The sequence below is a fragment of the Mustela putorius genome, unplaced genomic scaffold (assembly GCF_011764305.1).
Source record: "Mustela putorius furo isolate JIRA1106 unplaced genomic scaffold, ASM1176430v1.1 tig00001419_pilon_pilon_pilon, whole genome shotgun sequence".
Taxonomy (NCBI): domain Eukaryota; kingdom Metazoa; phylum Chordata; class Mammalia; order Carnivora; family Mustelidae; genus Mustela; species Mustela putorius.
Window position 1 is genome coordinate 1,580,015 of NW_025421736.1, and position 23,340 is coordinate 1,603,354.

The 23,340-nt window shown below is 66.6% G+C and overlaps 1 protein-coding gene across 2 annotated transcripts in view; it reads right to left on the reverse strand.

Annotated features, from left to right (window-relative positions):
* Window positions 1-23,340, reverse strand: part of TAFA5 (TAFA chemokine like family member 5) — a 169,113-nt gene that overhangs the window by 43,376 nt on the left and 102,397 nt on the right. For both annotated transcript variants that reach the window (XM_045087621.1, XM_045087620.1), the window contains exon 2: window positions 16,630-16,779. In XM_045087621.1, the coding sequence (XP_044943556.1) occupies window positions 16,630-16,779 (150 nt within the window). The remainder of the gene's footprint in view (window positions 1-16,629; window positions 16,780-23,340) is intronic.

Sequence of the window (23,340 nt, forward strand, 5' to 3'; positions counted from 1 at the left end):
GGTGGTTTTCCTGACCCCTGGCCAGGTCGTCAGAGGCCACAGGTGGCCTTGACAGAGTGTGCGGGCTGCAGGGCTCACGGAACACACACCCCGGCAGGTGTGGCCCCGGGCGGGTCCTGCTGCCGAGCCGCAGCGGGTCCCAAGGTCACTGGCCCTGCCAGCCAGCACCTCATCTGCCTGAAACCTCGGGGTCCAGCCCTTCTCCTGAGCTGGGCATCACAGCTCCATGAGGTGCGTGTCGCAACAGATGCCTCAAAGGTGAGGCCACTGGCTTCAGAGGTCACATCTGTCACCCCGAGGCCGGACTGTGGCAGGACTGGAGGTCCTGCAGGCCGTGGTCTTGGGAGCCCAGGCTATTGGACACGACAGGAGAACAGCACTGGGCAGGTGACGTCTATTGTCCCCAGGGACTGGGACCAAGCAGAAACTGAGGGCTGCTCTGGGAGCCACATCCACGTCCTAGAAGGTCCGAGGGCTGGTACTTCCATCGCCATGTGTGGGGCGGGGTGGGGGTCCGCGGCCTGGCACTGAGCCTCCTGCCGAGTCCAGACACAGACCACAGCTGAGGGGGAGGCGAGGAGGAGTCACACGGGCAGAGGGAACCACCTCCAGTTCCCCGAGGAGCGGGGCCGCACAGTGACTCAGGTGAGCGGTCGTCCTGACCACCAGCAAGAGGGGAGCGAGGGCCCCGGAGACCAGAAGGCGCTCCCATCGCGGCTCCCGCGGACCCTGAGACCGTCTACTCGCGGGTCCGAGCCTGTGTGGAGGTGCTGGGCAGGACGCCGCGCGGGCCTGGCAGCCTGAGCCCTGCCCCGCACTCGGACCTTAGAGGAGGTCCGGCACAGCTCCGAGTGCCCCCGACGTCCGGCGGCTTCTGCCACTGCCGGGTACAGCGTGACGAGCCTGGGCCACCCAACTCCTCCCCATCTGGTCCATGGCCCCTGTGAGTGGGGGCCACACCGGCTGGGACAGAGCCCCAGGGGACCTTGGTGTGCACAGCCAGAGAACGCCAGCCCAGGGTGGCTTCCCTTCCAGGGCCCGGCCACGGCGGGGCCTTCCCTCAGGGTGGCGTCTGTCCCACATGGCCTGCGCTCCCTGCTCAGGGGGGCCGTTTCCTTCCTGGAAGCGGCGGCCCTGCCCCCCTCCGCCCGGGTCCCTCCCCGTCCCTGCCCACCTCGGGCCACCCGGGGCTGAATGGGGACCCAGAGCACCAGGACGCAGGCAGGCAGGGGAGACGGAAGCTGAGCCCTTTCTGTGCGTCCTTCCCTCGCTCGGCTCAGAGAATCAGCCACGGCCGGCAGCCACCGGGGCCTCAGGGCTGACGGCTCCCCTACCCGGTACGCACAGAGCCACAAACCCAGAGGTGCTCACAGCACGGCTAGCAGGGGCCCGGGGGCTGCGGCGAAGCTGGCGGATCGGCCACAGGCGTGGTGACACCCCGAGCCTCATGCACACGGCAACACGGTTCATTCTCAGGATAGTGGCCAGCGACCTCCGGCGGCCTGCAGGACTCCAGGACAACAATGTCCTCCTGGTCTACAACAGGAGACTGAGAGCTGGCGGTCAGCACAAGGCCATCGGTGAGAAAGAGGGAGAGCAGGGCGGCGGGCGCGTTCCCCACACGCAGGGTTCACGCTGGGGGACAGGTGCGGCCGGCTGCGCTCCGGGACGGCTCGTTCTCTTAACAAGCCTTTATTTCCTCAGCGCTGCCCCTGCAGACGGGACAAGGCCTCCCGTGACGCCACAGCGTAGACCTTCGGACACTGGAGCGGGTCCCCGGGCTCCTCCTCCCCAGCTTGTGCCGCACGTCGTCGCGACATGCAGGCCAACCGGCCGATGCTTACCGTTCTGGTTCCCTCCCCGGAAGTCCAAGCCTGCGTGTGCGTCCCACATCACAGCTCTAAAAGTTCCGCACTTCGCAAGGGAGGAGGGTGCGTGGGGCGCGGGCGTCACTGGTGCCGGGAGCGTCACGGGGAGCTCCCGTGCGTGGTGTCCCCTCCCGATGAATCCCAGCCGCAGGGACTGTCCAAGAGCAGTTCCCATCTCTTGTACGAGCTGCTCCAAGTCTCCAAGCTGCCCGTTCCCGGGCCCCAGGAGCTCTGCCCACACCGCGGGGAGGCCGCTCTCAGGGCGGCGCTGCGGGGAGGCGGCGGCTTGCTGTCCATTCCGTCGTGCGCCGGGGAACGCGCGGCCATCGCGGCGGCCACAGCTCCCCGCGTCTCTGCAGCACGGCTGTCAAGCCTGTGACTCAGGAAGTGTGTTCGAACGGCGCGGGCCGTCCTCCCAGCCTGGCTGTCCTGAACCCAAACAGCCTCCAGCGTTTCCCGGCAAACACCTGGGCTGAGGCTTCTTCTGTCCTCCTACGGGTAACGCACAACGGCAGTTTGACTTAACGAGGTTTAGGATTTTGATCCAAACAGATAAGTTAGGAGCCGCTGTCCCGGCCTTCGGAAACGGCGCTCCTCTGCCGTGTTTACGACCCGGGATGGAGTCACCGGGGGCCCCTAAACCCGCCTGGGAGGCGCAGCTGTTAACCCGGTCCCGACCATAGAACGCGGAGCTCGGAATTCCGCCCTGTGCCGCCGGGAGCGTCGACCTTGGGCTGCACTCCGCCGGGCCAGCCTGTCCCGAGCTTCACGCAGAGTCCGGCCGGGGCGCGCCCTTGGGGTCCACAGCTGGAAGACCGGCCAGAGTGACCGCGGCCTCCAACCCCTTTGGTGGCCCATCCTCCCAGTGACCCCGACCCTTGGGCAAGGCCCTTCATTGAAAAGTGCATCCCAGCCCCCTGCCCCCACCGGAGAAAGTGGCGACTCTCCCGAGAAGTGACGGCCTCGAGACAGCAGTCGACACAAACACGGCCTTTATTCACCATTAACAGCACGATAAAAGGCGGCCATCCCGCCACGTGCCCAGGCCGCTAGCAGCCAATTGCGGGATTATGGGCAGTGGACCCCTGCCCCTTGAGCACCCTGGGTCGCACACCCGGGTCACAGAGCGGTCCGGAGAGGACGCCTGCATTCCCCGCCTGGAGGACGTCAGTGCGCAGCCCGAGGTCAGAGCCCGCACAGCCCGCTCTTTGCCATCTCCCCGCTTCTGTGACTCGTATGGGTGTGGACAGTGGGTAGGACATGCTGCCGGGTCCGAACACACAGGGGACGGGTCAGAGGTCGCACCTTTCCATGCACAGCTAACTGAATGGGGGGGCAGGAGGCGGCCGGGCCCTAGGGTCTGCGCTGTCTGCGTGCAAGGCCCGAGCTCTGTGTCTCCTGGGACAGATGCTGCCCGGCGCTTTCCCAGGGGTTCCTCCACAGGGAACCCTCCCCATGAAGCCTTGGGAATCTGGCCACACGGGCAGGTTGGTGCAGACTCCCTCCTCCAGGCGGCCTGAGGCCGTAGGGAGCGGGTGACACCCAGGTCGGGGGACGGTGGGCCCCTCCCCAACGACGATGCACGTGGCAGGACGGCCTGTGGCCTTTCCGGAAATGGCGGCTCGCCGGCCACAGGGGCACATCTGATCAGGCTCCAAGTGGGGACCGGGGTACCTACGGCCTGCCTGGGTCTTGGGTTAGGGTCAGACAAGGCCAGGGGTGCTGAAGCGCGGGTCCCCTCCTTCCCAGGGGCTCCGGAGACGCGTCAAGTCCTGCTCTGAGCACCCGGTCTGTCCTCCGAGAAGGCTGACAGCCCGGCCTGCCACCTGCAGCCTCGCTGGGCCGGGCCGGACGAGTCAGGGCAGCCAGTGCCGAGCTGGGGCCGCGACACCAAGGCCGGGCAGCCCACTGCCTCACCGTGCCGGGCTCCCGGCAGGAACTCCGTGGCCCTGGCGGCCGCCGGCCGATGCTTTTGGCGGACCCTCGGAATGCAAGAGAAACTGAGTTAACGCGCGGCAAATCACGACGCGGCTTGGGCGTTCAGAGGCACGTCTGTGCCCCAGCGAAGCCCGTGAGACACAAACATCCGCGGGAACACGGCCCGGAGGCCGGACGCGGTATCCACGTCGAGGACGCTTTCCTAACGTGCGACGCCCACGTCGGGGCCGATGAGGCACGTCAAGATCCCGTCGGCTGGTCAGGAAACAGGGTGTTATCACAGGGTTCCGGTGCTTTCCTGAGTCCGGCCCCCGACTCGGAGCTGCTGTCCTCCTTCTGGCAACATGTGCCCCCTTGTCACGTGCCAGAGACAAAGGCATCACGGCGCCTCGGGCAGCGGCCGCCCGCCTTCCCACACACAGGCAGGCCCTCTCGGACCCCTCCCCCGAGCGCAGGCTCCCGGAGGGGGCGGCAGACCCCGGCTCCCTCCCGGCCTGGGACCCTCCACCAAACTCCTCACACAGGGGCTGCTTCCCGGTCCCCAGGCAGAGACGCCCCAGCTGACCGTGGGCAGGAAGCAGGGGTCCTGCCCTGCCTGCCCTCTGCACCCCCCGTCCTCCGGGGTTCATGTTTGGGCTCCCAAGCATGGAGTGTCGGGAGACTCAGTTACCTAAGACTTCTGTGCGGCAGGTGCGGACGGCTCTGGGGGACGTGGGGCAAGCGGCCCAGGTCCTGTCTTCAGGGCTCGACCTCAGTCCTTGGGCGGCTGGTGGCCCCTCTATAGGACCCCTGTCCATGGGCATCCGACACCAGCTCTGGCCTGGCCATGGCCTCCCCGAGAGCCCCCGCCAAGGCCGCCCGGAATCAGCACCTCCCACGACACCAGGTCCTGCACAGGGGGTGGGACACGGGGAGGGTGGCCTGACCTCGGGGCACACGCTCAGGCCGGCTCCTCACCTCCCGCCTTCCCCGCCCCCTGGCTGCCTGGGAGTAGAGGCAAGAGGCAGACTCTGTGCCGCCTCCCCAGAAACCCGGGGGGAGGTGCTGGCCGCAGGCACGGAGCCGGGTGCCCGTGGGGACCACGCCGGGGTAGACCTGCTCCTGGACGCCGGCGCCTGACCCTCTCTCACAGAGACCCGCCCCGGCCCTGGGGAATGGTCTGCGCTCAGACCGTGGGCAATTGCTGCATGAGTTAGTGACATGCTGGGTCAGTGACGTGGTGTGTGTGGCAAAGCCCAGCCCGGACGACCCGGAGACTGACCCTGACGTTGCCTGTGGGATCCGGTCAGCGGTGGTCAGCGGATCCCCCTTGGGCTCTCGAGTGTGGCATGTGCAAGGTGCCAGGAACCAGGGGCACTGAATGGGGACGAGGATGTGAACCCGCTTTCCGCCCTGCTGTTTTCCAGTAAACCTAATACTTCTCCAAAAATAAAGCAAATCAATGAAAAACAAACAAAAGCTACCTGCTCCAGCCAGACCTTGGGAGCCAAGGGGCGGGCCCGTTTCTCGGCAAGGACACGAGGAGAGGGTGTACCCTCCGTGCAGAGGGGGGCCCTGGGCTTCCCTGCCCGGCTGCCCGACCACATTGGGCAGAGGACTCCCCAGCGTCTGCGGGGTCCAGCGTGGCTCTGTGAGTGGGCTGACAGCCCCGGGTGGGGGAGACACCACACGTCTCTTTTGACCGTCTGTCCAGCCCTCACGGTGGGAGTCCAGCTGGGAGGACCACCCCTCCAGGCGGCCAGCACCCCACCCTGTGGTCGGGCCTGGAGGCCGGGGCTGAGCTGGAGACGGCACTGGGGTGTGGGGGACGTGGGGAGCAGCCGGTACGTCTCTGCCGCACACTCCCCACCGAGGGTTCACGAAGGCAGAGGAGGGACAGGGAGGCAGGTGTCCCGTGAGCTCAGAATCGGCAGGGAGGGGTGTGAGGACGGACAGTACCCTGGTCACCATGCAGTGGAGACGGTCAGAGACGATTAGCTAATTAGCTCGAACGTAATCACGGACGAGACCCATCCCTTCCATTCGGCCTCACAAACGTCTCTTAGGCTCTACATGAAGCCATTATGAGTAAAGAATGGAGGACCTTTTCCGTAAGTGATGCTCGGCCCCTCGGGTATCCACGTGCGGAGAACCAGACAGAATCGGAAACCGGTCTCAGGCCACAGGAAACGTTAATCTGCGGTGGGTCACGGGCCTCCACGTGCATTCTGCCAGAGCAGGAGAGAACACCCTGCGACCTTGGGGGAGACCTTGGGGGATGTCCTTCCCTAACGCAACACAGGCCGCGCGTCGGAGGGAAGAGTGATAAGTCAGGCCGCGTACAGCTGCGCACCTCTGCTCGCCCCCGCTCCCGGCCAGCCGAGGGAAAGCCCGGCCACCGAGTGAGGGGAGAGAGGACCCGCACCGCCAGCCCCAAACGGGGGCGCGGAATACAGAGACCGTGCGGCCGAGTCACTGGATGAAGCCGCAGCCCGAGGAAAGCGGGGAGACACGGCCAGACATTGAAGATGCACCCTGGTGGCTGCAGGAGCCGGTGACACCCTGCCCGGCGTCACGGCTCAACAGGCACATCCGCTCTGCCAGGAAACACCGTCCTGCACCCAGCAGGACGGTGAACGGGGAAACCCTGGCAGCAGCAAGCGTTGGCACACAGAGCACATGGGACCCGCGCGCACGACTGGGGTAGGTGCAGCAGGACAGCCATGCGGAGGGAGGCCTGGCGGCGCCTGCCACGTCCACCGCGTCGTCTGTGTGCCCCTCCCGGGGACATGCCCGGGAGAAACGAGTGCATGTGTCTCCCAGGAGACGGCCCGTCCAGTTCTCAGCGGCCGTACCCACAGTAGCCAAGCATCCAGGCCCCTAAACACTGTCGTCTGTAGCACAGTCCGGCACCGCCCTCCAGGGAGGTCCCAGAGCGCAGGGAAGGTAGCCAAGTCCCGCTCTCCACATGGACGATCCCGTACACACGATGGGAGAAGCCACACACCGCCCGATTCCACGTGTGTGACTCCCTGAGGCAGGCGACCCCGCCATCACAGACCCCGGGGTGCTGGGGACCCGACGGGACGGTGCCCACGGGCTCGGCAGGGCCGGACACACCCAGCTTTGTGCTCACATCTGTGCATGTGCCTGGGTGGGCACCTCTCGCGGAGCCTTTAAAAGGCACACACACCCGCCCGCGGTTCCTAATTCCCACGTGGGGTCCTACATGTCCACCCGGGCCTGCCTGTGAGGGTGTGAGGCCGTGCCGGTGTAGACGCACGGGGTCGCTGCGGCACGGGGGCTGGGCACACCCCGTTTTGCGAGCCGCGGCTCCGTGTGCGGCCAAGGTGTGGGGGCGTTTCCTGGACGTGCTCAGCTCTCAGGCGCCGGCCCAGATGCGCTCATGAGAAAACACGCCGCCCGCTGGGGTTCACCGTGGCGCCTCTCCGCTCACCCCGCCGCGGCCTCGGACCATGAACACGGCCCCCTTCCCAGTTACAAATACGACCCTTGTTCAAGCCACCGGCTCGACAATGTGCCCAGGACACTTGGAACGACCTAAGTAAGAGCCCAACAGCCAAGCCCAGGCCAGGGCCGTCCAGAGGGTCTTGAGAGCCCCTCGTCCTGCCGCCCCGGGTCCCAGGAGCCCGTGCACCCGCCCTCGGCTCGTCAGGCGCTGGCTGCGAGCTCGGCCGGGCCCCTCCCCGTCACGCAGCTGTCACTCCAGCACGAGCCGCGGCTGCCTGCCCCTGCCGACGGCCTGGGTAATTAAAGGAACCGTCCGTTCCCCTGGCTCCTTCCTCCCACCAGGTACAGCCCCAGGGACAAGGTCGGGAGGCGCTGACGTCTGCGACGCCCCTCGGGCTCCTGACATGCAGCCCCGTCCTGTGTCCTGAGCGGCCGTCTCGTCCCTGCCTGCTGACCGGCTCACCTCACACCCACCCAGGTAGGTGACCCACCCACTTGCCCCTGGGCCCCCACATACAGAGCCACGGGGCACTCGCACCTGCCACCACGAGGCCAAGCGCTCTGGGTACCTGCCTGCCCCCTGAGGAGCCTCCAGCCCTGGGTCGGGCCTTGCCCTGACCCCACAGCCAGTGCCACACCCCGGCCATTCCCATCACGACCGTCACCAGGCTGATCTCTGCCCACATGCTGTCCTGCTGCCCCAGATTTACTGTCTGGGGGCAGGGACAGGCTCTTCTAGAGGACAGGCATCTGACAGCATCCAGGCTCTCAGCCCGCAGGACTCAGGCCCCACCCTGCAGGCCTACGGATCCCGATCAGGGACGCCTGCCCCACCTCCCTCCACCGGCCCTCGCCTCCCTGGAAGCCGGGGCCCTGCCTGAGGAGCACGGGGATGGGGGGCTGTGTCCAGGGGCCCCAGAGTGACCAGGGCTGCCCCTCCCTGCACGCACAGGGCCCCAGAACCGGCAGACCACGGAGGGCAGGCAGGCTCCCCGGCACCCCAATATCCCATGATCAAAGCCTCTCCCAACTTCAAAATAAAATTGTTTCATCTAGACTCTCCCTGGCTTTGATTATTTTTCATATCACGCAGTTTAATTGGGTTCAAAATCTCCCATAACATCAAAGAGAAAGGGAGGCTCCGTGTTCATCAAAGGAGGGCCCACCCGGAGGCGCAGGCACCGCGGGAGGTCGCCGCAGCCCCCGCCCTCGGCAGAGCGCCAGCACCTGCGCCTCACGCAGCACCGACACGGGCCGCAGGGAGGGAAGGAGTGCGGGGCGGGGGACGCCCGTGCCCTACCCGGCTCACGGCATCCTCCCGCGGGGCCCCTGGCACACCCACCCTCCGTCCAGGCCCTGCGCTGGGCCTAAGGCAGGGACAGCGACCTGACCCGTGCCCTCCTCCCTTGACTCAGCCTGGAAGTAGCCGGCAGGGCCGCATCAGGCTTCTCCCTCCACAGGCTCCCCCTGCTACGCCAGGGCGGGGCGGACCCCAGCGGCTGGGGTGTGCGTCTCTGCCGGCAGCCCGGATGGATAGCGAGGCCACGGGGCTGAGCAGCGGTGTGCGCCTGTGCTGGGCGTCCGAGTGCACGCACAGGAGGCAGGGGCTGCTGCCTACGTCCCTCCTCTGTGGCGGCCGCACCCAGGAAGCCTGGGGGAGCCCGGGCAGGGCCCTCAGACCGGCTCACAACGGCACCCAGCAGCCGCAGCTCCCTGCACGAACTGCCTAGTGACGCCCACTGCTCCTGAGAATCATGACCCATCATGGCTGCAGGCATCACCTCCTCCAGGAAGCCCTCCCTGGATGCCACAGCCTGACTCGGCACTTGTGTTCCTGCATCCTCCACCCCCATGCCGAGGAGCTCCAGACCAGGGCACCCTCGTGCCCTCCTTCCCGGAGGCGACAGAGCAGTGGGACACCTTGGAAGGGGGCCTCCATTAGAGGGAGAGCCCTGTGTGCCAGGAGCCCACCACCCTTCAAGGAGGAGCGTCTGTGAGTCCCTGAGCCAAGACAGCGGCCCGGGGGGAGGTGGCCCGTGGCTCTCTGTGGGGATCCATGCGGACCCCCGCCCCCTTCCCCAGTTAATGCCATGCGCGTCCCTGGTAATGGTCCCAATCAGAGCTTGCGGGTTCCCGCCACTCGCTGGGGCCCATCAGCTCCCGGTTTCTTGGAGAGAATTTCCTCAAAGATGCTTCTTCTCACACATGCTGATTATTCCCAAATGCTGATTAAAATGTGCAGGAGGAGGGAGGTGACATTATCAGCACATCCCGGCTTACAGCTCCGGGTGCGCGAGTCTGGCACTCGTTCCGTCTGTGTTGGACTATTCCGGGTTTCTCGGAGGTAACTGGGATTGTTTCCTTAGGATCACTTTCAGAGGCTCAGTGCCGCCGCACAGACATCCGATCTCTGCATGTCGATCTTGTCTCCGCAACCTGCCGAGATCCTCTCTTGGCTCCAAGTGTGTGCGTGGATTCCCGACGATTTCATCAGGAAAGATGGCTTCGCCCGGGAACGGACGGCTTTCTCTCTTCCCTGATGACCAGCCTCTCGCTCGTGCCTCTCGCGCAGCTGCCCAGGGACAGCCGTCAGGACGATGCTGAATGGAAGGGACGAGCACGCGGCGTGTTCCTGAAGTTGGGGCAAAAGCATCCGGTCTCCCTCCGCTGGGGATGGCATCACGGGTGGGCATGTCCTGTGTTCTCCTTTATGATGGGAAATTCTTCCTTCCCTAGTCTGAGGGTCGTCCCCACGTTGCGCCGTCAGACTCCTTCAATGCTCTTCCTGCGCCTCCTGACACGAACACAGGGTTTTGTTCCGGACTCGGTGAGTGCGGCATCTGTATGGGTTTCCAGAAGTGGAACTGACTTCACACCCCAAGCGAGTCCCAGGTGCCGCGTCATGCGGCCCTCCCAGGGCGCCCCTGGCCTCCGCGGTCTGTACCTGCGCGACACCCAGAGGGCCCGGAGACCCCCACAGTCTCCACCTGATGCTTACGGTGTGAGGCAGGCGCTCGCCTCCCGCAGCGGGTCAGAAGGGCGTCCTCTTGCTGCGTGTTTTTGGAAGAGATTGAGAAGGGCTGGTGTTAATTCCTTCCGCGTCTTCCCGAGTCCGTGTGCGTGTTTCTGGGCCGTGCCCGCGTCATCTAGGCTGCGTGGCGCGTGCACACACGGCTGCACGTGCACACACCGCTGCGCACGGCGTCTCCGGGAAGCGGGGGCCGGTCCTCTCCTGTACGGCCGAGCCTGGGAGCTCGCCCCCGCCCCCGGCAGTCTGCTGACCGAGCTTATCTTGAGGTGAGACTCTGGTTCTCGCTTCTTGGATTCTGGGTCCCGGGTGTCCCTTCCGGGACTTACCGCGGTCTGTCCTCTCCCGCGTGCGGTTGAGCTCCTTGTTTTTTTACCGTCCCCCAAATGGATAAGTTTGTTTTGTTTACTTTTTTTGGAAGGTTTTTCTGGGGGGAAATGGGAGAGGGAGAGTCTCCAGCCGACCCCCCGCTGATTGAGGAGCTGATGAGGACTCGGTCCCACGACCCTGAGATCACGACCTGAGCCGAAACCAAGAGTCAGACGCTGCCCTGACAGCCCCCCCCAGGCACCCCTGGTATCTTTGCTTTGAACAGACTTTACTTGGGTATATTTATGCGACGTAATTTTTACTTCCGGCCGTACGTAGCGGTCAGCTCACGAGACCCCCAGACACTGAGCACACGCTCCCAGGCCACCGCCAGCTCCAGCACCCCACACGGGCGGTTCTGGTGGCCCCAGAAGGCCGGCAACGCCAGGTGAGGGAGGCCGTCCTCACGCCGGGAGGGGGGCTGGGCAGGCCCACACCTCTGCTCACACCCGCCGCAGCCGCTCTGCCCGCAGCTGCTGGAGCCTCGGGGACCCGCCAGAGGCCCCGTGAGTGCCCAGCTGCACAGGCATGTGTGCACACGCACGCACACACGCACACACACTCACACACTCACGCACACACACGTGCACACATACACACACGTGCACACACAGCATACAAGCACACACATGCTCACACACACTCACGTGCACACACGTGCACACATACACACATGCGCACGCATACAAGCACGCACAGACCTATGCACGCTCACACACACACACACGCGCACACACGTGCACACACACACATACACGGATCCAACTGTACTTAAATCCTCACACCCGGTTTCCTAGGTACCGAAAGGCGTAAAGCCTCCCCGCAAGCACGAGGGCCGCTGTCCACTCTGCGTCCCGCCCGTCCCCGGGGCTGCTTCCTCTCCGGCAGAGCGGCTGGGGCTCTGCACGGTGCTGCAGGTGGACGTGGGGCGCCGTGTCTCCCACTCGTGCCTGCCGCGGAGGGCCTGGGAACCTAGGGCTCAGCCCAGGTTGCAGGACGGGTGGGCGTGTCCGCGGTGGGCGTGTCCGCGGTGGGCGTGTCCGGTCCGCGGTGGGCGTGGCCACCTCCCTGGACTCTGCACTGGGCGGCTCTGGGAAGCCTCCTGAGCTCTCAGGCTGCTCCAGGCCCCGTGAGTCCGTGAGTCCCTCAGTTCCTGCTGCCCCGAGACAGCCCCTCCTCCTCTCTCACACAGCCCGAGTCACAGCTTGGGGACAGAGCCTGGGGACACAACATGGGGTCACACCCTGGGACACAGCCTGGGGTTAGAGTCCAGAGGCATAGCCTGGGGACACAACAGAGAGACCTGGGTCACAGCCCGGAGACACACTGGCTGGGTGTCTTCACACCCCTCTCCTCCCCTGTCCCCTGCAGACTCTCCCTCCTCCCATCAAGACTTGGAAAAGCCCAGAACTCCCCCGAGCTAGGCTGCCATCTGGTGACACACGGCCTCTCCTGTGACGGCTGTCACCCTCTCTCTCCTGCGCCCAGGCCCCTGGGTTCCTGGGGCTCTGCAGTAGGCGACCCCAGCAGAGTCTGGGTGGGGAGAAGAGCCCCCCAGCCTCCCACCAGCCGGAGGAACAAGGCACCAGCCCCACATCCCAGGTCCAGACCCCCAGCCTAGCCCTGCCTGCTCCCCCATCCCCTCCGCCAGCATCCAAACGGCCCCAGGGTCCTTCCCTTTGCTTTGCTCCTGAGCCTCGGGCCTCCCTCCCCCTCCTCAGCCCTGTGCTGCTCTCAGTGGGCCTGGACGCCCCCGCCGTCCGCATCTGGAGAGCTGGCGCTGAATGGGGGACAGCCGGCGTGGTCCAGCGGCTGCCGAGTCTAACAAAAACAGACGCCGACTTGAGTGCTTTCCGAAGGCTTGTTTTTCCCAGTGATTTATTTTTACTGTGTCTCACCAACGTCAGCCCTTCTCCACCCGGAGCCTGGGAAACAGCGGTCCACACTAGCCTCTCCCGGTCACCGTCTTCTGTCTAATCCCCAGCCCCCACCAGGCCGCAGGACAGCCCCCACCAGGCCGCAGTACAGCCCCCACCTGACCCCGTCCTCGTCACCCGGGTGGCTTGGGCTGGGCTGGGTCGGAGTCTCCCGCGGCCGCCGCCTCCTCGAATGCAGACCGCATCACGGCGCCGCGAGTCACACACCTGCAGCACGCTGCCCGCCGTCCTCGTGGACAGAGCTGTGCCCCCACCAGCAGCAGAGAACACGGTCACGGCCTGGAAAGCAGCCCTGGGCTCGCGGCCGATCGCTTCGCTCCGCAGGCTCCCGCACGCCAGCGCCCACTCGTGTCCTTCCCGCTGTGTCTCTGGACCTTTCCCTCCCCTGCATGGAGGGCCCCACGCTCCTCAGGAACCGCAGCCCCATCCACGCACAAACCCCCAACGCTCGCCCCTGCTCTGCGTGTCGCCGGCAGGGCACCCAGGCCACGACTAGGACACATGTGTTACCCACTGCCGGAGAGAACGGACGGTGGTTCGGTGGTTCCCGGGGTCGGTCGGTGGTTCCCGGGGTTGGGCAAAGCAGGTGGTGCTTAGAAAAGGCGTCTACACGTTGTACCCAACAGGCAGAGCCAACCGTGTCCGGTCTGCGGATGGAGACGGGGGCCCAGCCTGCCAGCCTCCGCCGGCCCGTGCACAGGGGACCACAGACGACACCTTCCCCCACTCCGCCCCCAGGACTCCCAGCACCCAGGCACCCCTAGAAAGGAGGGGCACGTTCCAGTTCTGAACTTCCTGGGCAGGCACATGGCGTGCTGTATTCCCTCCTCAGGGACAAAGGACAAGGTCCCCCTGGAAGGCAGGTGGGCTTCTCGGCCAGGAGCCTGGCAGGGCCATCAGAGCGCATGGCTGGCTGGACACTGATGGGACCTGTCACTTCCTCAGAGTCTCTCTAGCCAGAATGCCAGCTGGTCACCCTCTTGCTCCTCAGACAAGCTGCGGCCCTCAGGGCAGGCCTGCGTGGAGCTCAGACCTGGGGCCCCCACCCCAGGGTCCCAGGGACACCTCTCCCTTCCCCCGCAGCTGGGGGCAGGGCTGCACCTGCTTCCTTTACTTTGCTTCCTTTCAAGAAGGGCCTTGGCCCTCATGGCACCCCTGCGGAGGCACAGGGCCTGCACGATCCTGCCGACGGGGCGAGGGGAGTTCGGGGCTCCGCGGAGCTGCCGCCGCGGGTGCAGGCCCACAGCGTGCCCGGACACCACGGACTGCCGTGTCTACGACCAGGACACCCCCGGGGACAAGCTGGAGCGCCTGTATTGTGCTGAGGACGCACGGCCTGGCAGAGAGGACTGCGGCTTGCCTCGGAGCCTCTTGTCCCGACATTTAAGGTGGAAGGAAGGAGTGCGCGCAGGAGGAGGGGGTCACGGTGCGGCCAAGGGCAGGCTGGGCAGACGTCCCCCCAGAAACGCCTGGGGCTCAAAGTCGCAGCCAGGACTCCCTGCTCCTTTCCGGAAGAGAAGCTTCCCTGGTGAGCTCCTCTTCATCCTTCAATACCCTGTTCAAATGCCCCTTGTAGACCCCTGCCAGGGTCCCAGGCCTTCCAGGAAGCGAAGGTCGTGCCCCGGGGACCCACAGGCCCTGCCCCACAGTCTGGGCCCCAGCCCCCCCAGAGTCAACTCCCCGGAGCACACGCTGTATCTGAACGAACGAATGAGGGAAGGAGGGAATGAGCGCGTCAGCAAACGGGCAAACAGGTGCGCAGACGCAGGAGCGCTCCCTCGTCCCGGCTCCCCCGCGGCGCGAACACTAGGGTCGGCCTCGCCCCCCGCTGCCGTCCGGCTCGCACGGGTGCCGGCCCCCCAGGAAAGCTCAGGTCTTCTCCTTCGCGGGCACCAAACATTAAATGAGACGCAGCCGGGAAACCGCCCGCCGTGCAGACTCGAGCCCACTCGTCGGTCCCGCCGCCCCGGGGGTGGCCGGGTTCAATCTCCTGAGGTGCGGGAGGCTCGCAGGGGGAGAACATGGCTGCAGAGGAGCAGACCCGGACTCCGTGAGTGGCGGCTCCGACCCCAAGCCTCCCTGCAGGCTCGCGGGACTAACAGGACAGAGGCAGGGACGCCGCTGTGAGCGCCGCCCGGGCACGCGACCCTCACCCCGCCCGGGGCAGAGTCGGCCTCAGCAAGGAGGAGCAGCTCTGTCACCGGCAGCGGCTCCGGAGCCGGGAGCCGGACGGGGCGGGAAGCGTGGGCACGAGGACAGCTGAGTGGCCCAAATTCACGCGGAATCAGGCCGGCAGCCGGAGTTCCCGAATGCCCGGGCGGCCTGGAGAAGCCCCCGCCTACTGGCCCACGCGTGCACCTTCTGGGGACCCCGGCCGACAGGTGCTTCTACTGCGGACGGACGGACAACGTCTAGAAGACAAAACCAGCCTCCGGGACAAGCTCCTCGGAGCGCCAGGTCCTCCAGATGCTCCCGTGGGCCCGCGGCCCCCCGCACCAGGGCTGGCAGTGCAGGGGATGCGGCACGTGGCCGTGGGGGCCAGAAGGCTGCCGACACAGGGGCTGGGCTGGGGGGGGGGCCGCTGGGAGCCCGGCTGGGCCTCCCGGGTACTCTGGGTCCCGCAGGCCCCCCTTGGCCAGGCGGAGCAGCCGGCTCAGCCCCAAAAGTGCACGGGGTGCCTGGATGGGGTGCGGCGGGGCCAGGCTTGCTCCCCTCCACCCCTGACCACCCTGCCAGAGGCCCAGAGCCGCTGGAGGTCCAGGCAGACTCACTGCCCCACCATGTCCCCAGATGCCCTCAAACAGTCTCATTGGTGATGCTGGGGGCAGGGGCACCCCAAGCCAGTCGGTCTCTATCCTGCAAGGGGTCCCGTGACTCTCCCCTTTCCTGCCTTTCCTGCCCTGGGGGCTGCTATGACTTTGGGGGCCACGCTGGGGCCTGCCTGGCCCATGAGAAAGCTGCCCTCGCTCCTGGGGTGGCCTCACCATCACCACTCGTGCATTGCCGTGCCCTGAGCTCTGAAGATGTGCTAGTCCCGTGCTCGGCACCTGCTGCATTCCGCAGCAGACCTTCGTGAGGAACTGCATGGGCCCGGGGGTCACAGATCAGCAGGAAGGGACTCCCGGGTAAAGGCGGCCAGATGGGGTTGGTGCCCAGAGCTCCACTCAGAGGCTCCTGGGAGCAATGGGCAGGGGTGACCGCAGGCACCCGGCTGTCTTATCGTGCGGTGACCACACCTCCTGCAGCTCCCCAAGGAACCAAGGCCCCAGCACACCCCTGCATGGGGCTGCCGGCCCCCGGGAGCCCGCTGACCCCACAAGGCTGCCCTCTCCAGTGACAGGGCTCCGGGCAGGGCTCTGGCCAGTCTCTGGTGCTCTTAGCTTGTGGGAGGCCGTGCTGAGTGCCGCGGGGGGCCAGGCTTCCTGCTGGGCCACACAGAGCTCCCCCCTCAACCTGGAGGGCGCAGCCGCCCGGACAGCCGCTGTGAGGGCTCCCTGCGCTTCCTCTAGAATATTCGCTTCTGTTTCAAAGACAATCCCTGACGCGGTGCCCCTCCGCTGTCGGACAGCCTGATCTGGAGGCCGCGGGGACGCTGTCGCCACCTCCCATACACCCGAGGGGATGGGGTCACCACGGGTGCCTGATGCCTGCCCAGCCCGAAGCAGGAGGAGCCCACGCCCTGCAGGCAGCCTCAGCGAGAAGCCACAGGTGACGGACCACAGCCATCCTATGGGAGGCACGGCCTCCGCTCCCCTCTGCCCATGCAACTCCAGGGGGCCGGCAAGTCCCTGCAGGCACGCCCGGCACCCAGGCTCCCCGCCCCCCGCGTGCCCCCGCAGCACCACAGACACCACACGGCAAACGAGCCAACGCCGCCCCGGGCGCCATCACCCCATGGGGACTGTGAAGCCCAAGGCCCGACCCAGAGAACAGGAGGCCCTCGCAGATGACCTGGGCTGGGGCAGGGGTGCGGCACGCTGTGTCAGGTGGCACCTCGCGGCCCCAGCCTTCGGCGGGGTCCTTAGCTGTGGGCTCTTACCGTCCACGCAGGCGGGCCGGGCTCTCGTGGTACCCGCGATCTGCCCCTTTCTGCAGGCACAGCGAGCCGTCTGCCGGGCGATCGTCCTCCGAGGCTGGCTGCTGTCCCGGTCCAGGGTCACGATCTCACAGGTGCCGGCGGCCAGCTGACCTGTAAGAGAGGCACAGACGCCGGCTGAGTGTCTGCCGCCAGAGGACGAGCCACGCAGCCCTCCCGCCTGCGGAGGGGCCCTGGGGGCACAGGGAGGTAGGCCGTGTCCCCGGCGCATGCGTCTCAGACCCCTGCCATCGGGAACACACTCCCCGAGCGCTGGCGCCAGGTCAGGCCCGTGGGCTCCGCTCCACACAGCTCACGGCGGCCAGGAAATTAAACGTGGCCCGGGCTGCCACGCCCGGAAATGAAACGGCCGCGTCGCGCGGTCAGGAGTCTGGTGGAAGGAGCCAGCCTGCACGGAGCAGGGCTGTCGGACTCCAGGCTGGGCCCCGGGGTCTCCGCGCAGCCTGGCCTAGGGCAGAGCATGCAGCGAAAACCCTTGCCGGGTCTGTGAACGGCAGTGAGGGAGAAAACCTCGCCGTATGGGACTGGCTGAGAGCGGGGACCTGGCTGTCACCAGCCACGCCGGGCCATCCGGGACCTCCTCTCCCCGACACAGGCTGGTTGGTGCGCGCACACACACGCACACACACACACACGTACGCATGTGAGAGGTGCACACACGCTTCTGCATGTGCCCCTCACTCCTGCTTCCCCACGTGGACACGGACGCAGCTCCCCAGAGTTCGTGGGCACAGGACTGGGGACAACGGGGACCTGGGGCCTTGGTCTGTCTCTGGGCCAGCGCGGCACATACAGAAGGGACACGCTGACCTTGAATGGGACAAGTCAACCAGTGAAGTGGCTTCCCCTTCCCCTCCTGTCTCCTCAATCCCAGCGGGGGGGACTGTCCGTCCGAGGGCCCAGGGGGTCCACATCCCTGCAGAAGAAGAACCCCGCCTTCCGCAGGGTGTACCTCTGCCTGGGACACCGGTGCCCTCCGCTAAGTGCCGGATGCTCACGCGGACGATAAAGACGGTGTCAGCTGTAGACGGAGGGCGGACAGACGGACAGACGGAAACCGGCTAAACCGCCCCTTGGGAGACGGAGGTCGTCCCGTGTTCAGCCGTGCAGGTCCCTCCCCGGGCCAGGGCACCAGCTGCCCCCAGCCACGCAGCCACGCCCCACCTGCATGTCCTCTCCGGAGAACCACCAGAGGTCCCATTCGCTCGTGGCCTGTGCCTCCATTCCCTGGGCAAACAGTAGGCACCTGCTGTATACTGTCCACGATGTTGGACCCTGGGCCCATGATGCGAGAGAAGCAGACGTCACGGTGCCCCAAGGGGCTCCCGCCAGCTGGGCAGTCCACCTCATACAGATGCCCAGATGCAGGGGGCCCAGCCCGCCCATCGCGTGGGGGCCAAGAGTGAGACGGCACAGTATCGTGGGGCTGTGCACCTCAGAACAAGGGAACCACAGAGAAAAGACGCCAACCTGAGGGGCCTGAGGGCAGGTGGGGGGAGGGGCCGTCCCCTCCCTTCAGAGGGAAAGCCCGCAGCACCTGGGACCCGCGGCAGCGTTTCTCAGCCCCAGTGTCCATCCTCGTCCACGGTCCTGCTGTCACTGTAGGCCCTTCCTACCCCAGCAGAACCCCGGGCCCTCCGGGCCGCTCGCGCACAAGACTGTCCCTGCCTTTCTGTCACCCGTGTCCCGTGGAGGTCCCCAGCCCACCCAGGGAGCCGGGTCCAAACCAGGCATCGCCAAGTTGGCCGGACGAGGCACGTAGAGCAGACGAGAGCCACCCTGGACCCTGGGGTGCCGAGTCTGAGTTAGAGCCAAGAGCCACGGGTGCGGCAGCGGTGGTGGGCACTGGGCACGCCCAGCCCTGGGCTCAGCGTGACTGTGTGCAGTGACCAGAGCCTGCCCTTGGCGGCACACAGGGTTTGCTGGGGACACAGCACAGGTGCAGGACGAAGGCAGCCCATCGGGTCTCTTGGGCATCTCTTCCCTGGACGCCGGAGCCCCTCGCCATGTGGAGCAAAACCACTCGGGGTGGGGCAGTGCCCAGCACCGTCCCCGGAAGGCTTTGGCCGCAGGCCTGGACTTCCACGAGCTGATTACAGGAAGAATCACAGCCGCTCAGAGAACGGAGCGGCCATGAACCAGCAAGTGGAGAAATGCAGCAGCGGGAAGAGCCCTGGGACGGACACGATGCTCTTCTTGCCACAAGACGCGACCACGGGAGCCACGCGCGTGAGCCGGCCGGGCACACGGAGACGCCGGGGCTCACAGGCCCGTTGGACGCTGTGACTTGCAGCCGGGAGTCCTCCGTCCCGCCGCTGTCGGAAGCTCTGCTGGTGGACAGCGTTGTTCCTCGCCACCGCCCGGCCGGGCTCCAGAGTCCTCGGGGTGTGTCAGTGAGCAGCAGAGGCCCGTCCCCTGTTTCCCTGGACACCGTGAGTCCCAGCTGCTAAGTAAGCCACCAACCCGCCGTGCGACTCCCTGCCGATGGATGGCATTAATCGGCACATGAGCCGTGAAAGCACCTGCCCGGGCACGTGGGAACACCTGAGCCTGGATCCCCGTGTGGAAAGGGGCGGCCACGCGGCCACAGTGAGGGCACTGGCAGGGCTGCACGTCCCCGAGCTCCCTCACCCAGGCAGTGCGTCAGCGGCTGCTGTCAGCCGGACGCCGTCACCCCCGGGGCCGCCATGCTGGGGTCGGAATGACGAGGCCGCCAAGTGCCCCCCCGAGGCCTGTGTGCGCATCCACTCCAAGCTGAGACCCAGAGCAGGTGCCGTGGACGCAGGTCCGCGTCCTGGGGTGGCCGTGGGAAGAAACCACAGACGGGGCCCACGGCACACGCTGCATTCTCCGGCCTGGAGAGCGACCCCCGCTGCGGCACTTAGGGCCGTGAGCGGCTTGGGGTGAGTGTCCCCTGCTCCCCTGCAGGTGGGCAGGGCGTCAGCAGGGCCAGGCCGTGGCCGCGGGCCCATCCCTTCTTCACCTGCCCCGGAGGACGGCGCACTGCCCGCTCAGGCCCCTCGACCTCCAGCTTGGCCTTGGCTCCCCCCTGCAGCCTGGCGGTGGGTAAACACACTCATGCCCGCAGCCCACCTCCGGGCCCTGCTGGTGGCCAAGCCAACCCCGACGGGACTGTCCCCCAGCCAGGAGGGCTCCCAAAGCCTGGGACGACAATGGTCAGCAGGGAGACAACAGGGCTGGGCATGGGGCTGGGAGCCGCTGGTCAGGACATCTGGGGCCCTGCAGGCCAGTCTGTCAGATCAGGGCCCTGAAGGGCCTGCTGGCACCCACAGGACCAAGACAAGGCCGTGCCTGGACACTGTGTCCCTGCTCCAGCACCAGCGGCCACAGCCACCGTGGAACCCCGGGCCTCTCTGCTGAACCCGCGTGGGCTGCAGCCCAGACGGGCATTGTACCTGGCCCTGGGGGAAGGGGCTGGGGACGCTCACCTCGGCCCACAGGCTACAAGCCTGGTGCCGCCCCCCTCACTGTGATGGCCCCCTGAGGCACTGGCTCTGGGCTGGCCTGGCATCGGGGTTCTGTCCCAAGACCCGAACAACCTCGACAAGGTGAGCGCCCTATACCCTCTCCCGGCAGACTCTACAGAAACTGGTCCCCGAGGTTTCATCGCCCAGGCTGGCGGCAGGGTGCCAGCCCCTCACGGTCCCCTGGCCCAGTCCCCAGGGGCGGGGCTGCCACGACCCACTCCTGAGTCCCGTCACCAGGAGGGCTGTGAGCACGTCCTCAAAGCAAGTAGTGCGGAAACCTTTCTCAGGTTCGTTGCGCTGTTCCACAGGAAATCATTTGAATTGAGACCTTGCAACCCGCCGGCTGGTTCCCGGAGCTCCTTCTTCTGCAGGAGTCCAGAGTCCCAGGCCCCCAGGTCCAGCCCGGCTGGTCCCGCTGCTCAGGCAGGCGTCTGCCAGGTGTGGCCACACTGATGACAGCGACCGCTCCCCATCGGCCCCACGGCGAGACAGGCCCTCAGTCCTCGGGAGGGGTTTGCTGGCCTGGAGAGGGCCTTAGGTGGCCATCCTCAAGCTGTCCCCCATCCTCAGAGAGCCACCTGCCAGGGACTGGAGCTGGAGACTCAGGCCAGGAGCAGAGTGGCCACTACCCAATCCCCCTCCTGGCATTTCCTCCCGCTGCCTTGGCCCGCACTAGCGTCCTGACCATCACGGACACAGAGGACACAGCTGCCACACTCTGAGCTCAATGTGGACACTCCGGGCATCGGCCCTGGGCTGGTCCCCACGGGGTTGGGTCCCCACCAGTGTAAGTGCACAGGGCAGGCCTTCCCGTGGGACACGCGGAGACAGAAACACAAGGACCAATGCGGACAAGACGGACTCTCCAGTCTCAGGGGACACAGCGGTGACAGAGGAGCACAGCACCCCAGCCAGAAACTTCACGGGGTAACACCGGGGTCAAGGCCACGACCCGAACATGCCGGACGCCCCCAACCTGAGAGTCAGAGTCCAGGGCTTTGTGCCAAGTAAGCGTGAGGATGTGCCAGCAAGCAGCTCATCACGGCGGGCCACGACAGGTCACGGTGGGCGACAGCAGGTCACGGCGGGTCACAGTGGGTCATGGCACGTCAGAGCGGGTCCCCGCTCTCAACCCTGAGAGTGGGGAGTGCCCGTCCCTTGGGGGCACCATCGCTGCCACTGCCCACTGCAGTCCGAGTTTCAAGACAGGACACAGATTCCCACAACCCCTGTTCCCAGGATGTTGACGGGGGTGAGACCCCGGGGCACCCTCAGCGCCGGACCTGCTTCTCCCCACTCAGGCCCCTGGCCCCCACCAGGACATTCGCTGGGGGGAGCCAGGTGAGCCCGCTGTCCCCTCCTCTTGCCCTCACTACGAGAAGGCCGAGGGGGTGGCAAGAAAGGGCCACACCGCTCTCTGCCCCGAGGTCCGCAGGCCGGCTCCTCTGGAGGACGACCGCAGGCTCAGGACCGAACCGGCCGTGGGACCGTGCCTTCGAGAGGGGCTGCCCGAGCCCTGGGCTCCTCGGCCTCATGGCCACCTGCCGGGCTCCCTGTCCGGCCTCACTGCAGCACAGGGCGGGGCACAGCCTCACCCCTCACCCAACGCTCTGCGCTCAGGGCTGCCGCAGATCGGGGCACTGGGGCCTTCGGGCCCACACGGGGTCCCTGGCCTTCACTGTGACCTGAAGACCAGTTCCCCCACCCTCCAGAGCCGACGCAGGCCTCCAGGGACCCCGTCGGACTTCCTCCCTGCCCAGGACAGCCTCCCCACGGCCCTGTCCTCTCTGCAGTGACGGGAAGAGAGCACTTACCACTGCTGCCAGCCCCACACTGGCCAGGAAGCCAGGAAGAGTCCCCACCAGCGCCCGGGGCGCCTGTGACCAGGAGAACTCGCCCAGCACGACGATCAGGGCTCAGTGCAAGAATGACTCAGGCAGCTGCCGCCCACAGAGCTCGAGGTTAACCCGCCTGCCCACCTCGGGCCCCGGAGAGTAGGTGGCAGCCTCGGCCTCCACATCTGTGAAACAAGCCAGTGGGCAAGCCCACAACTGTCCCTCTCCGGACTGAGCCACTACCGTGGAGACAGACAGCGTGGAAGGGGGCCGTGGGGAGGGGGTGGTGGAGGGGAAGCCCCCATCTGCCACGAGCCGGGGGGTGTGGGGGGTGGGGGGTGCAGTCACCCGGCGGGGGCGGGAGAGAAGGCGGGGCTGACAGCACAGGGAGACAAGCCGCACGCGGAAGGCGGAACCCAGCCTTGGGGAGGCCTGCCTCCAGGCCCTGGGGTCTGGGACTTGGTGGCCTTCCCCACAGAACGGTGTCACCTGCAGGGTGCAGACATGAACACGCTTGGGACCTTGCGTGTAGATCACCCTGGTGGCCCGCGGCGTCTCGCAGTCCCTGCAAGAGGGAGACACCGTGAGATTAAAGCCCAGCGAGATGACCAGGTGACACGGGACACAGAGCCTGGAGGGACAGACGCCCTTAGAGATGGAGCAAGGGCCACATGCCAAGCAGTTCGGGCAAGACAAGGAGCAGATTCTGCCGGGCAGCTCCGGGAGACCCGGGTCCTGCCCACACTCAGCCTGGGGTTCAGTGAGACCCTTTTAAGGACGGGAGACCTCCGAACTGGGAGGGTCAGGTTTGCGAGGTCTGAAACCACAAGGGCATGGGCTGCAGGGGCCTCCAGACACGGGCCAGAGTGGGCAAGGCTGGCTGACCCAGGGCACAAGGGCCTCAGAGGTACCGGCCAGGGAAGGGCACGGGGCAGGGAGTGGGGTGGCCGTGGTCGGTGGTCGGTGGGACGGTGCGAGAGGGCCTCCTATGGAGCCCCGGGCCGGAGCCGGGCAGGACGGGTCACTGAAGGACGGAGCGGGACCCCGAGTGCCTCCCAGCCTGGCACCCCGCACGGAGCAGGTCCCTGCCGGTCCTCCCGCCGAGACTGCCCCCGACACCCGGCCGCCTCCACCGAACCGGGGCGGGCCATTCCCGGACGGGGCTGCAGCTCCCAGAAAACACCTGCGCTCCGGGCCCCTGACCCGCCGGCAGAGAGGACGGCTACGTACGCACAGCCGGGCCTGGGCTCGGCGGACTTGGAGTCCGCGCTGCACATCAAGTAGAATCACCGGTGAAAATGCTGCCTGAACACGAGACACGGTCCCGGCCC